The 12,947-nt window shown below is 53.0% G+C and overlaps 7 protein-coding genes across 7 annotated transcripts; 4 read left to right on the top strand and 3 right to left on the bottom strand.

Annotated features, from left to right (window-relative positions):
• Nucleotides 1–212: 212 nt before the first annotated feature.
• PODANS_6_650 (uncharacterized protein) lies at nucleotides 213–758 on the top strand (the record flags this gene model as incomplete). Its single annotated transcript, XM_001910414.1, has 1 exon — nucleotides 213–758. A coding segment is annotated over one exon (546 nt), but the record flags the coding sequence as incomplete, so codon positions are not given.
• Nucleotides 759–849: 91 nt separating this feature from the next.
• PODANS_6_655 (uncharacterized protein) lies at nucleotides 850–2,256 on the bottom strand (the record flags this gene model as incomplete). The annotated part of the gene is made up of 4 exons (XM_001910413.1): nucleotides 850–1,390; nucleotides 1,453–1,838; nucleotides 1,929–2,036; nucleotides 2,095–2,256. 4 exons carry the CDS (start codon nucleotides 2,254–2,256, stop codon nucleotides 850–852), a joined length of 1,197 nt encoding a protein of 398 aa, XP_001910448.1.
• Nucleotides 2,257–3,628: 1,372 nt separating this feature from the next.
• PODANS_6_660 (uncharacterized protein) lies at nucleotides 3,629–4,154 on the top strand (the record flags this gene model as incomplete). The annotated part of the gene is made up of 2 exons (XM_001910412.1): nucleotides 3,629–3,668; nucleotides 3,796–4,154. Coding segments are annotated over 2 exons (399 nt in total), but the record flags the coding sequence as incomplete, so codon positions are not given.
• Nucleotides 4,155–4,710: 556 nt separating this feature from the next.
• Nucleotides 4,711–5,484, bottom strand: PODANS_6_670 (uncharacterized protein; the record flags this gene model as incomplete). Its single annotated transcript, XM_001910411.1, has 1 exon — nucleotides 4,711–5,484. The coding sequence occupies one exon, from the start codon at nucleotides 5,482–5,484 to the stop codon at nucleotides 4,711–4,713; it is 774 nt and encodes a 257-aa protein (XP_001910446.1).
• Nucleotides 5,485–6,157: 673 nt separating this feature from the next.
• Nucleotides 6,158–7,159, bottom strand: PODANS_6_680 (uncharacterized protein; the record flags this gene model as incomplete). The annotated part of the gene is made up of 1 exon (XM_001910410.1): nucleotides 6,158–7,159. The coding sequence occupies one exon, from the start codon at nucleotides 7,157–7,159 to the stop codon at nucleotides 6,158–6,160; it is 1,002 nt and encodes a 333-aa protein (XP_001910445.1).
• A 521-nt stretch (nucleotides 7,160–7,680) lies between these two features.
• Nucleotides 7,681–9,327, top strand: PODANS_6_690 (uncharacterized protein; the record flags this gene model as incomplete). The annotated part of the gene is made up of 1 exon (XM_001910409.1): nucleotides 7,681–9,327. One exon carries the CDS (start codon nucleotides 7,681–7,683, stop codon nucleotides 9,325–9,327), a length of 1,647 nt encoding a protein of 548 aa, XP_001910444.1.
• A 2,447-nt stretch (nucleotides 9,328–11,774) lies between these two features.
• On the top strand, nucleotides 11,775–12,503 carry PODANS_6_695 (uncharacterized protein; the record flags this gene model as incomplete). Its single annotated transcript, XM_001910408.1, has 1 exon — nucleotides 11,775–12,503. The coding sequence occupies one exon, from the start codon at nucleotides 11,775–11,777 to the stop codon at nucleotides 12,501–12,503; it is 729 nt and encodes a 242-aa protein (XP_001910443.1).
• Between the last annotated feature and the right edge of the window lie 444 nt (nucleotides 12,504–12,947).

The following is a 12,947-nucleotide window of genomic DNA, read 5'->3' as shown; positions in this document are numbered from 1 at the left end:
TCCTCCCCCGAGGATGACTTCTTCCCCCACTGCATAACCCAGCAGCCCATCCCCAGGCCTTTCCGCGGACCCGGTGCACCCCACAACATCATGGTCGGTCTCGAAAAGGAGTGCCCGCGATGGGCACCTGGGTCAGTCATCAGATGGTATGCACCCCCCTTCCCTTTGATTTTCCCCCTCCTCAAAACCAAGTATACTAACCCCCTGTCAGGGTCGCCCTAACCTCCGGCTTCAAAACCTCTTCCGACGCCTCCTACGCAGCAACCCACCTAAACCTCGCCTGCCAAAAGTGGAACGACCTCTCCATCGGCGTAACCTTCGAATGGGTCACCGACCCCAAAGACGCCACCTTCGCCCTCTGCCACGGCGGCGACAGCGGCGGCACCCTCGCCTCAGCCTTCTTCCCCAACGCCAACGACCTCAACATGATGCTCGTCTACAACCCCGTCTTTTCGATGCCCCGGTGGAAGGCAAACCTATGGAAGGTCTTCACCCACGAGCTAGGGCACGTTTTAGGGTTAAGGCACGAGTTCGCGGTGGACGTGAACCCCGAGACGGGGACCGTGTTTGAGGCGGCGGCGTCGGTGCAGTTGGGGCCGAGGAACGAAAAGTCGGTTATGAATTACTCGAGGGCCCCGCCAGAAATTCAGGTTAGTGATGTTGAGTCGACAAAGGCGTTTTATGCGTTGAGGGAGGGGGAAGGGGGGGTGCCGGCGATGGTTGGGTTGACGGAGGTGGTGGATTATGTGCCCATGTAGAAAGGGGAAAGGCAGATAGCAGACGGAGAGGTTGAATTCGCGCTAAATGCTTGACCGCTATGAAATCACCAAATGAATATACAACTCCCAGTCACCGCCTCCACTTCCTCGCCTGATTAACCCCCCAACAAGGCGACTCGGGCAGCCCCTGGCCGCCCTCACTCCCGCTCTCAACCCTATTCATCCTCGGCAAATCCAACATATCCAAATCCACCACCCCCGGCCCAGCCCACAACTCCGTCCCCCCTGCTTCCACATCATCCCTCTCCCCCTCCGTCCTACTCACCACCGTCTTCTGCGTAACACTCAACGGATAAAGCTTATCCCCCTCCTCCCTCAACCTCCTCCTCTCAACATCAACCGTCTTCTCACTCTCAACCCCCTCCCCCTTCACCCCACCATCACTCTCCTCCCCCCCCAACTTCCCCTCCTCCTGACGATCCGCCCCCTTCCACCGCCCCCTCACCTTATGATACAGCGCCGGCATAGCAGGCATACAAGCACAAACAATACTCAAATTCGCCTCCAACGCCCCCAACAACGCCGCAATACCCGCATACTCTGTAAAGTTAGTAGCCATCCACTCCTCCATATTGTTGTAAACCAGCCTCGTAATGGAGACGCCACAGATCCTACCCATTGTCAGTACAACCTCCGCTTTTTTTCCCCTCCCTGCTCCCCCGGGAAAACTTACACGATCCCAAAACTAAAAACCCCCCACAACCCCCACTTCCTCCGCCTCCTCATACTCCTCAACCCCAAAATCACCCCCCCCGGCAGCAACAAGATCAGACAATCCAGTATAGCCCCCACCCCCGTCTGCGCTACATAGAAATTGCTCGTCTCAATGCAGACATAGTCCGGATTGGAGACTTTATCCCAGTTTGCGCTAAAGGGTCGGCAGCCGGCGAGGGAGACGATCACAAAGGCGATGCCGTACCCTGTTGTCAGGGCGAGGAGGATGTAATCGCATATGACGAACCAGTGGTAGGCTGAGAATACTGTGAGGAAGTAAGAAAGAAGGGAGATTTTGACGAGGGTTACGGATAGGGAGCCGCAGACGCCTATGGTGATGAATTGCTATCGTCAGAAGGTTAGTGTTTATGTGGAAAAGGGGGGTGGTGGTTGCTGGGGTGATGACAGGTGGGGAATGGAACAGGGGTTATTTACCTTGGTGGAGAACAGGAGTTCTTCTGCTGTTACGGTTGATGAGACCTGGCCGACACCGCCGTGGGTGACGGTGAAATTCTCGGAGACGACTAGGCCGAAGGTGAAGAGCTATGTTGGTGGGTCGTTAGTTGTTGTGGGGGCCAGGGAGAGAGGGTTGGGAACGCACCCAGGAGGCTATGATGGAGTACTCGGACAGTCCCATCTTGGTGCCACGCAATGACTGCGAGTAGAACCTCAATGCCACCGCCGTAAAGGACAGGAATAAGCCAGTGCTGTTCACCGCTAATACCGCAGTCGGAAACACCATGCGGACATTGTAGGGGGCCATCGTAGGGATGAGGCTCTATCTGCGGCAACAGCGGTGACCGTCTAGATGGCAATATCAAGGGATGAACCGATGTTGCTGATTCTGTCCGGACAACTACCACCCAAGTGCATGAAGGCGATGCAATGCACGCCGGTCAGGTTGCCATGAGGATATCAAAATGAAATTTCCGTGACAGCCGGTTCACGGCCGAAATGTTGGGGGAAATCGACGGTTATCTGAGATAGCGCCTCTCCGATAAGCGTCTGGGAGCCTCAGCTCATCGTTAAATTTGAGGCTGCTTGCGGTCAGGCTTCGTGCACTTTTGCGCCGCTAGCTGACCGAGATCGTTGTACCATACCTTATCGTGAAGCTGTGCCGCATCCACGCTGAACCACGGAAGGGCCGGGAGAGGAACGACCAATGCTACCCGCACAGCGTGCTGGGACGGGCCTATCCAGCCGTCTTCGTCCTGCGTAGGACTTTCGAATGCGATTTTGGAACGAATGTGGCTCTGTATGACAGAGATGGTCGGACAAGGACGGTGATAGCTTTGTTGGTCAGACAGTGAATCCTGTGGCCCCGCATATGGAAGTCTGTTAAAGGTAATGTTGGAAGTGTAGTGCGGTACAGATCCTTCGGATCCATGCTGTATGTTTGTTTGCCCGATTTCTGGTCTTTGGTTCTCAAAGGTCGATCTTACTAATGGTGTAAAAAGATGGCTCTAGCCCGTTGTGGCTGGGGGATCTGCGGAATCTCTGACCAATGCAGGGGCATACCCACTGTACCTTTGCATGCGCTACCACCGGGGCTATCATAGCTACGGGATCTTCGGGAGCGGCACGACAACCTACATAGATCCTATGCTGCATATGCAAGCTTATGCCCTCAGTCGGATCCACTTTCGGCCACTTGACGCTCCTCTCGGTAAACAGTTTGGCCAAACGCAACCAGTTGTGCAATATGAGTGGTCTTGGGGTCGTTGGTAAGGCACCCAGTGGGAGCATACGCCGCAACCCTGCTTGCGGTCCTTTTGCCGATATTCTGCATAAACTGTTTTGTGATGGGAGTTTCCGTGATACAGGTTGCCGTGCCAGTTGGATTGTTGACGGCGAGCAATTGCGCGGCTTGATGGTGATGAATATTGTATAAAGCTGTGTGGACGGATACGCCGGAATCCTGTCAAAATCCGTCGTCAGTGGCTGCCAAACTCGATTATTCAGGTCGCCTCGTCTACTCAGATTGATACGCGTAAGATGTCGAACGAAACGGCGCATGACGAAGCGTACATTTTGGGGAGGAGCTTTTCGGCCAATGCCCGGTCTGTGCAAATGTCAAACATGCCTTGGCTGGCCCTGGCCTTCAGGGGTGGGTTAATCAGAGTCTGACTTTTCTGCGTTGTAGGCTCAACCTGCAATATTTCCTTTGGAAAGACGGTGGATTTAGTCTCCATCCTAACATTCCAGCGGACCGCGAAGGGATGCAGGTCGCGGAGATAGGAGTGGGCACCGGGTACGGTTTCATCTAAAGTTTCCCCCTCACCCTATGTGCCCTTCCTGTCAGCCATGCAGGCCAAAGGCATGTCGTTCACACCATATCCTTTTCTGTGCAGGATCTGGCTCGTGGACCTGGCGCGATATCTCCCGGCTTCGGCAAGGATCGACGGCTTCGATATCGACTTGACGCAGTGTCCACCCAAGGAATGGCTACCACCCAACGTGTCAGTTCACAACCTCGACTGCTTGGCACCGCTGCCAGACCGCCTCGTTGGGAGGTATGACATTGTCCACATCCAACTGTTTCATCTAGCTGTCCACAGCAATGATCCCGCTCCGATCATCAAAAACCTTGTCAAGCTGTTGAGTATGGGTCCCACTCTTTCGGTCAGGCGGTTGAGGTCTTGTCGTATCGCCAGGTGCTGATACTTAGTGCTTGTCGTAGAGCCCGGCGGGTGGATCTCCTGGGGGGAGATTGATTACAGCAGGTGGAAGATAGTTCGAACCAAGGAGGGAAAGAACATCACCGACAACCTAACCCCATTGCTCGAGATGATAGGTACATTGGGTGGGACGAAGCCAAACTGGACAACTGATGAGTAAATCATTCTATCCTCAAGTCAGACTCTGGAGAACTACTTACACTTTTTCAGTTGGCCAGTCAGACTCCCTGAATTCTTCGAGCAGAATGGCTTGGTGAACATTACCACCGATAATCGTCCGTTTCCTTTGGAGCTCTTGCCGTTTCAGCTGGACACAGCATTGATGGCTTCGGAGGAAGTGAGCTACAAGGCTTTGGATCACATTGCGGGAGACCTAGGCAGCTGCTGCAGAGAACTGATCACCCGAGTATTTCGGGACAGGCAGAAGTTGGCGTACAATGTCGGGCGGCTCACTGTTATTGGACAAAGGCCAGATAATTGAGTCTGTGCCATAGCAGAGATGTTCAGGGGACTTTGATTCCAACTATGTAGCCAATGATTTACTCCAGCTGAGGTGACCTATTAGCCTCTTCAATCAATGTTTTTGCAGTCCACTCGGGTCGGCTGATGAAGGGCGAATGGCCGGTGTCGACTTTGATGACATTGTCAATCCTATGTTGGCCACTTGCTTTTGCCGAGTCAACGAGGTACTGTGCCGCAACAACGGTGGTCGGCCTGTCGCCAGTGGTAAGGATGTAGGTCGTCGGGACATGGCGCCAAGCGGCGTGAGTAGTAATACTCCAGAAGGCACCAAAGCTTTGCGGGCGCAGTTCCTTTGCCAGCTCGGCAACTGTGTCGTCGTCTAAATCCTGATAGAACATGCCTTTCACATCCTCTGGCTTGACCGTAACGATGCCTGAGTCCAGACTGGTAATCATCTCGGGGATCATGTTGTCTCGCGTTCCTTCAGGCGAGTGTTGGAACCCTTCCGGAACAAGAAAGGCTGTAATGTAGATGAGTCTGATCACACCCCCCTTCAGCCCTCTGGACATGCAAGTATCCTTGTCCAGACCCTCCAACGCTGTGCCGCCAGTCATTCCGCTGAAGCTGTGTGTGACCACAACAACATCCTGCCGCTTTACGAGGTCCGAAACAGTCTGATGGATTATCTCTACATCCTTGGACCAGTCGGGTGTAGGTGGCGTGGAACCCGAAGAAGGTAATGCGGGAGCAACAGCCTTGTAGCCGGCCTGTTCAAGCTCGGCGATGACACGGTGCCAGCAGCTTGGACCGTGCCACGCACCGTGAAGGAGGACGAAAACGGGCTTGGCCATGTTGATGGAATGTGCTCAGAGGATGCGGATTGCAGGAGGGCGGATTACAAGAACGGCGCGGAGGACGAAGCGAGAATGAGACTGGTGTCGAGGAGGGAAATATCCGGCAGCTTGCTGGAGCTGTGTCGGAACGGGTGCAGGTCAGCAGTCAGCACTGACAAAGCCAAGCTCACATCCCACTGTTCATCAGGCTGGCGGGCAGCGGGGGTGGCGCGGCCGTCAAATATGATAGCGACGGGGGCGTGGGACCGGAGCCGATGTCGCAATAAAGTACCGGCTGTTGGACAGGACCCGGGCGTCCTTTTGTACCGATCCTCCCGAACGGGCTTCGCCTAACGAGAATCTGTGTCACATCAGCGCAGATTAGATAGCGGTGAAAAGACCGGAGTTATGATGACATGGCTGCTAAAAAACCGGGTGTAGTGATCATATCAGATATCTATCAGTGAAGCGATGTTGAGATCATATATGGTATCGAAAAGAACTCGCAGAGGTCAGGACCGTGTATAGTGCCTAGTAACATGTCCTGTGGATTTTGAAAGAAACGTAATTATTGCTCAACTATGAAAAGAGTGCGAGTTGATTGTATCAGAGAAGGAGCAAACATGCATACCCCCCACCTTCCCCCTCTTGTTTCTATGGCAGGCAACAGCCCAACCCCCACCACCATCATTCACCGCCCACCTGCAGAGAGCAAAGGCAGAGTGTAGAGACCTGCCATCCACAGATTCCACAATTGGAAAGTCCGCTTATCCGCCTCAATGCTACGCCATGTCAGCGTCCTGCATGCAATCAAGAGGCCCGAGAATGCAGCGACCACATGTACCACAGCACCCGCACCCCAAAACCAGGGGCAGACTATCGACCATCCAACCATGGGAATCGCAATCATCCATCGAGCCGGTCCGTCTCCGAGAGCCAACGGCATCGACTTTCTGCCCCTCGAGCTATCCCCGACCTGATCCGCCATGTCCTGAGTCTGTACCGTTGAGAAGACAATGCCGCCAATCATAGCAAGCCATTTGACAACAGTCTGGTTGTTTTCTCCTGAAAATGATAAGGGCGAGTGCATGGCAACTTCCAAGGCCCCCGAGGCAAAGGAGCAGAAACCCAAGGCGTTGATAACGTTCCGGCTGATCCAGCTCCTGTCAGCCAGATTCAGGTCGTTGTATCCATATCCAAGCACCATCAACGCCAGACACTGGCGTGTTCCTCCCAGCCGCAGGCTCGTGAAGAGAGATACCGGATACAACAGAAGCATGAGTATTCTGGCCTGGGCCTCTGTCATTCTCTGTGAAGGCATTGTCCGCCATGGCTTGTTGTGTCGGTCTTCGAGTATGGCTTCCGCCTGACGTTGATTGTCGATCGCGAAAGGCAACAGGTTGATCCACACCCAAAAGAAGACCATTGGTACGCGGCTCAGCACCTCTGGCCAGTCGTTGGAGCTTGCAATGGCATTAATGATCCCGAAAGCTGACTGGGGGATCACGATCGTTTTCAGGTCACTGCGGGTGAAGAGCCAGATCGATTGGACATGGAAAACGCCACAACCGACCAGCTTCTGCATTCGATGTATGGCCTCGGCCATCTGGTCCATGGTAAGTATCTGGCCCGCAGCAAGACCTCTCATGATGGTAACCACTCTTACCTGGCTGTTCAATAGCTCGGAGTCCATGATCTCTTGTTGTTTCTGTTCACTCGACTTGGTTGGGCCGAATCAGTTCCAGTCTCTCTGGTGAGACAGCGACGGGTATTTGATCATGTCTGTTTCCTCGCTCATCGCCACGCGGCAGCTATGCCACTACCCCAGCCCCGTCGGCACATTCTCTCAGACGGCGTCTCATCTTCCTTCACATCCGTAACTCCGTCCGGGTAGTTACGTCCCGGAATAACAACACCACTGTGCCACGGCCAAGAGCGTTTCTGCCCTTCGGTCACAAACATGTGCTGAAATAGGCGAGCTCGGAGAACGGAGCGGTGGTCCAGTCGGCTGTCTTCACATTCAACGTTCTGCGCCAGTATCAGACAGCCCGCCATGTTCAGGGGAGGCATAGGGCTGAATGCGGACCCCCTGATATCTCACCCCCTTCCGAGCATCCGCTTTATCTATCCTCATCATCTCTTCCCTCTCCCCACTCCTAGGTCATATCGGCCCTGTCTTCCACCATAGCACCCGTCCTGCGAAGGTTAGCCACCATGGGTCTTCTGCTAGACCTTCCCTCCGCTGTGCTATACCCAGCAGCCGCCCTGCTTGGGGTTACCTCACACCTGGCTCTCTTCATACGAGGAGAATGGCACATGCAAGCCCCAACGTTATTCTGGCTCTACTCCTCTCTCACCACCTTCATTTACCTCATTTCCTTCTACAATGACCAACCGAATCCCTTCCAGGCCACCTTCCTTCTCACCACCTCCTACATCCTAGGCCTCTTCAGCAGCATCTCCATCTACCGGCTGTACTTCCACCGCCTCCGCTCCTTCCCCGGTCCCAAACTCGCGGCCATCACAAAATTCTGGCACGTCTGGCAGTGCCGCTACGGGAAAAACCATCTCGTCATTGAAGGCCTCCGGGCCCAACACGGCAGCGTGATCCGCACCGGCCCGGAAGAGCTAACCATCATTGACCCCTCTGTCCCAAACACTATCGACGGCCCAAAGAGTACGTGCACCAAGGCAGTGTGGTATGACTTTTTGCTGCCTGAAATAGCACTCAACACCACGCGGGATGTTCATGAGCATGACCAGAGGAGAAAGGTGTGGGACAAGGGTTTTACTTCTGCTGCTATGAGGGATTATGAGACGCGAGTGTATCACCATGCTGAAGTCCTGGCGGAGAGGATAGAGGGTCTATCCAGACAGGGAAAGCCGATCAATGCCTCTGACTGGTTCTATTTCTTCACGTTTGATGTAATGGGCGAGTTTGCCTTTGGTCAGGGGTTTGAAATGTTGCAATCACAGAAATGGCACTGGGCGGTGAGGTTGTTGAGACGGGCGATGGGGTTGTTGGGACCCTTTAGTGCTGTTCCTTGGCTTGCGCAGGTAGCGTTTTATGTCACGCCTTGGATGTGGATTGTGAGGGATTGGTTGGGGATGATGGAGTGGTGTAAGGAGCGGATGGGGGAGAGGATCGCAAGGCATGGGAAGGTGGGGGCAAGGAGGGATGTGAGTCATTGGTTGATTGAGGAGAGTTTGAGCAGGGGGACGTTGAAAAAGGATAGGGAGTGGTTGAATGGGGATGCGGTTACGGTTGTTATTGCAGGGAGTGATACTATTGCTCCGACGTTGGTGTTTGCTTTTTATGAGTTGGTTAGGAATAGGAAGCTGCAGGAGAGGTTGAGGGGAAAGTTGGACGGGGTGGATATTTATGACAAGGGGGAGCTGGCAAAAGTTGGGTTGTTGACGGGGGTTATTAAGGAGACTATGAGGCTTTGGCCGGCGGTGCCGACTGGGGGTTATCGACAGACTCCAGAGGGAGGGTTGGAGATAGCGGGAAGCTGGGTGCCAGGTGGGGTCACTATTGTGTCACCCAGGTGGTCAATGGGAAGGTCGGAGGAGGCCTATGAAAGAGCTCATGAATGGGTTCCAGAGAGGTGGACCACAAGGCCTGAGATGGTGAGGGATGGTAGGGGGTTCCAGCCTTTCAGTCAGGGGAGGTTCAATTGCGTTGGGAAAGCACTTGCAATGGCAGAAATGCGGTTTGTCATTGCATTGCTGGTGACGAGGTTTGATGTTGGGTACTGGGGGAAAGAAAGGGGAGAGAGGCTGGTTGGTGAGTTGAGAGATCAATTCACTGCTTCGCCGGGGGCATTGGAGTTAGAGTTTAAGCTGAGGGGTCGTGCGTAATACGTTCAGTGATCGTTAAAAAATGTCTTGATGTAAAAATCATGCCTGAGCAGCCCAGTACCTTCTCAGCCTCCATTACTGCTGGGGTCTACCTACATTAGGCAAGCGCGCATCCCATTCGAAGACATCTACCCTGCACCTTGACCACAAACTGGCTGTGGTGAGTTGTCATGCATGTTTTCGAGCAATGGGTCCGCCTTCCGAGCTCGCCCAGACAACTCAAAATATTCGCTCGAGTCAGGCCCTGATTCTTCATGGTTGCAATCTCAACCCATTCAAATGTCAGCAAACAACGAGCTGCGCTTATATAGAGGTGTTTAATGTTAGCAGACGTGATACCTAGCCATGCAAATACTTAGTCGATGTGACTGATTGACGTTGCCTTAGATCTGGATGATGTCTTTGACGAAATTCTAGCCGCCCTCGCGGATACCGACGTGTTTCATCGTGAAACGACGAGCATTTTTATTGTTTATGCTCATGATCACAAGAACGGCGTGCCGGCAAACTCACACTACCTGAGAAGCATTATCAATTGGCTCAAAGTTATACGCTCCCGTACAATCTCGGACGAGGCTCCTCTCTTGGTTCAAGAAACCCGGGAAGGGGATGATGCTGCCGTTCATAACATTCTCTCGAACCAGTATTGCCTATTACCATCTTTGGATTCCCATAGCGCCGTGGTGATCTCCAGCGTCGACGCAGTGGTGGTATTTGGTTCCCAACTTCTCAAAGCATACTACGAAGACCCGTTCACAGCACCCTATGCTGCAACAATCAAGGAAATATTCAACCAATGGAGAACTGAGACAAATGTGACCACAAAGGCTCTACACGGCCGAATCAGAGATTGTGTAGAAGAGCAATACGGGAACCCTGAATGTCATCATGTCTTGACTGAATTGGCCTTCTTGGATATCCGAAAGAATCTTCATGGAACCAGCTGCGACATCATTCCATTCCCGCGTAACAACGCTGCAATGCACGATTACCTGCTTCTTTGGGGGAGCACCGATCCGATTGTGGCACGGGACGTTGAAATAACCAAAACTCAGCAATTACATGGACTGTTCTTTAAACTGCTTCAAAGAATCTAAGCGAATCCAGAGGTTCACAAACTCATCGGACGGTTCAATGACTGATATAAAGCAGCAGTAAAAGAGGCAGAAACTCTGGAAAGACCTGACGAGGAATCCGTGAAAAGGGTGGTCCTTGATACACGTTAATGAGGCCCTCACCTCTAAACTACCATCTGTTTTGGGTCAACGGATCCTCAGAGGAGCATTTCATGACGTCCTATTCCAAGATTGCGCTGCACCTTGGGCAAGGGTCTGACAACATAGGCGATCTCAGGCTTGTCTCAAAGCGAGAGACTGCCTAGACTCTGAGGAATCTGGAGCATGCAGAATATTTGTGGACCAGCTTGATGAGCGGAGACTGGACTTATTCCCACAGCTGCTGCACGATGTCCTTCCAGTAAGAAAGGGGACCATCATATTTACCTCTCGTGATAGGTCGTTGATAAGCTCCAAAACTGCTTCTAAATGGGTTCGTTATTGATGCCAATAGGATGCAAGAGCTCGATGCGCAAGAACTGATTCGAATACTCGCGACTGCTAAGGATATCCCGGAGCTTGTCATAACAGAGGACAGCGAAGAAAGCACAATCGATATCCAGGAAGATACAAGGGAGTCTGGGAGGACCAGGCTTCGGTCAGGTGTCGATATTCCTCTAAAAGGGCTGGACTTCTTGCCCTTGGCGATCTGCCAAGCGGTGGCATACATTGGTGAAAAGTCAAAGACCATAAACCGATATCTGGAGATACTCAGGGCTCACGACGGCTTCACATTCGACAGCATGTCTGATGTGATCTTGCAGACATGGGTCTCGTCCTTCAAAACAATCCGCCGACAAAGTCCAATTGCTTCGAAGATCCTCCATACCATGGCATATCTTGACCACCCAGGCGTTTGATGGCCTATGGTCTGGTATCACGTAAAGAGAGCCCTGGCGTTCGCTCAACCAGGTCCTATACTCTCCACCAATATACTTCACTCATTGCTACCAAATGGCTGGCAAGTGAAGATCCAGCAGCATGTCAGGAAGCATTTGACCTCGCTTTGTTTCTGGTCACAAGCTGCTTCACGCCTTATAGCACCCCCTCCTTCCTCTGCCAGCCGAGCAGCTTCGATACGTGCTCCGGACTTTTACCACATGCATCATCGATACTCTGCGAGAGAGCCTGGCTGACCGGTACCACTCCAAGTCCCATCTCCGAGTTCAAGAGATGGATTCTGGCATTTGAGTCAGCCAAACTTAGCTTTCTTGGCGGCAATCAGAAAGTTGCCGAGGAGCGCATGGCATCGTGTCACCAATACCGTCAAGACAGAGGTGGGCCCGCAGAAAGGACTGTCCAAACGCTCATTGGTCTCGGCATGATCAAGGCATGATCAAACGTGACAAAGGGGAGTACGACGAAGCCTTGGTGCACTACCAGGAGGCGGAATCCGTGATCGATGATAACCCGACAAGCGAATCCTGTTCAGCGCTGAGAAGCACAGTTCTCCTCAACCAAGGCAAGGTCTACAGGGACTGCGGAGACTACGTCAAGGCCGAAAACCTCTACGCACAGGCCCTCGATAGAATCAGCAGCACCGCCGACGGGCTACTACACAGAGAGACCAAGCTATACATATCCAGCTGCCACGCTAATGTGCTCGGCACCCAAGCAGAAAGACTCCCTGAGGCCCTCAAGATGATCGACAAGACCATCTTGGAGTGGGGTCAGTTCAACAGAGGCGCGGAGGATGACCAGCGGGTGTTGAATCTAAAGCATGGCAAGGCCTCCATACTGTCCCGGGTGCCGGGCAGGTTTGACGAAGCTCTGCCATTGTTTGACAGCGTGATTGAAACAACGGCGGAGAGGCTGACCAAAGAACATCGCAAAACCCTCGCCATGAGGTTGGGCCGTGCAGCGGCGCTCAGCGATGAGGGCGGGTTGACGAATCCGAGGCGCGCGGTGGACGAGCTCCGCGAGATCCTTGACAAACAAGTCAACGTGTTGCATCTTCCGGAAACACATGTCAATGTGATTGCCACGGACCATAACCTGGCCGGAAGCAACAAGCATGATAGGGCATCAAGCGAGTCAAACTACGGCGACAACGAGGCCTGATGGGGCCATGACGAGGCCCAATGAGGTTTTGATGCTGATTGATAAGGTGCTGGGGCTTTGGAGGGACCGTTGCGAGCGCTTACAGTCGATGATTCAAAACGATAGTGTTATTAAACCCTTGGATTATCCTGACTACCTCAATGCTCTCAAAACTCGCGTTGACATACTCAGTCACCAAATGAACGGGGAAGGTGCATTAAAGGGATACGATGAGTTGTTAGCAGAGCTAGCAAGATGTACTGGGGAGGAGGCAAGGTAGGGTAACAAGTTTCCGGAGGCCCAGGCATTGATATGCAAAGCGGATATCTACATATATGATGCTGGGGATGCAAACCAAGCAAGAGGCTGTCTGGATGATGAGAGATTGGAAGGGGGTAAGACGACTGAAAGCCACGCCGGAAGCCAGCTTACCAGTGAACAATTTCAATGATTTAGAGAGGTGTC

This window comes from Podospora anserina, chromosome 6, assembly GCF_000226545.1.
Source record: "Podospora anserina S mat+ genomic DNA chromosome 6, supercontig 2".
Lineage (NCBI taxonomy): Eukaryota > Fungi > Ascomycota > Sordariomycetes > Sordariales > Podosporaceae > Podospora > Podospora anserina.
The sequence above is the reverse complement of the archived record's forward strand: the minus strand, read 5'-3'. Positions and strand labels throughout refer to the sequence as shown.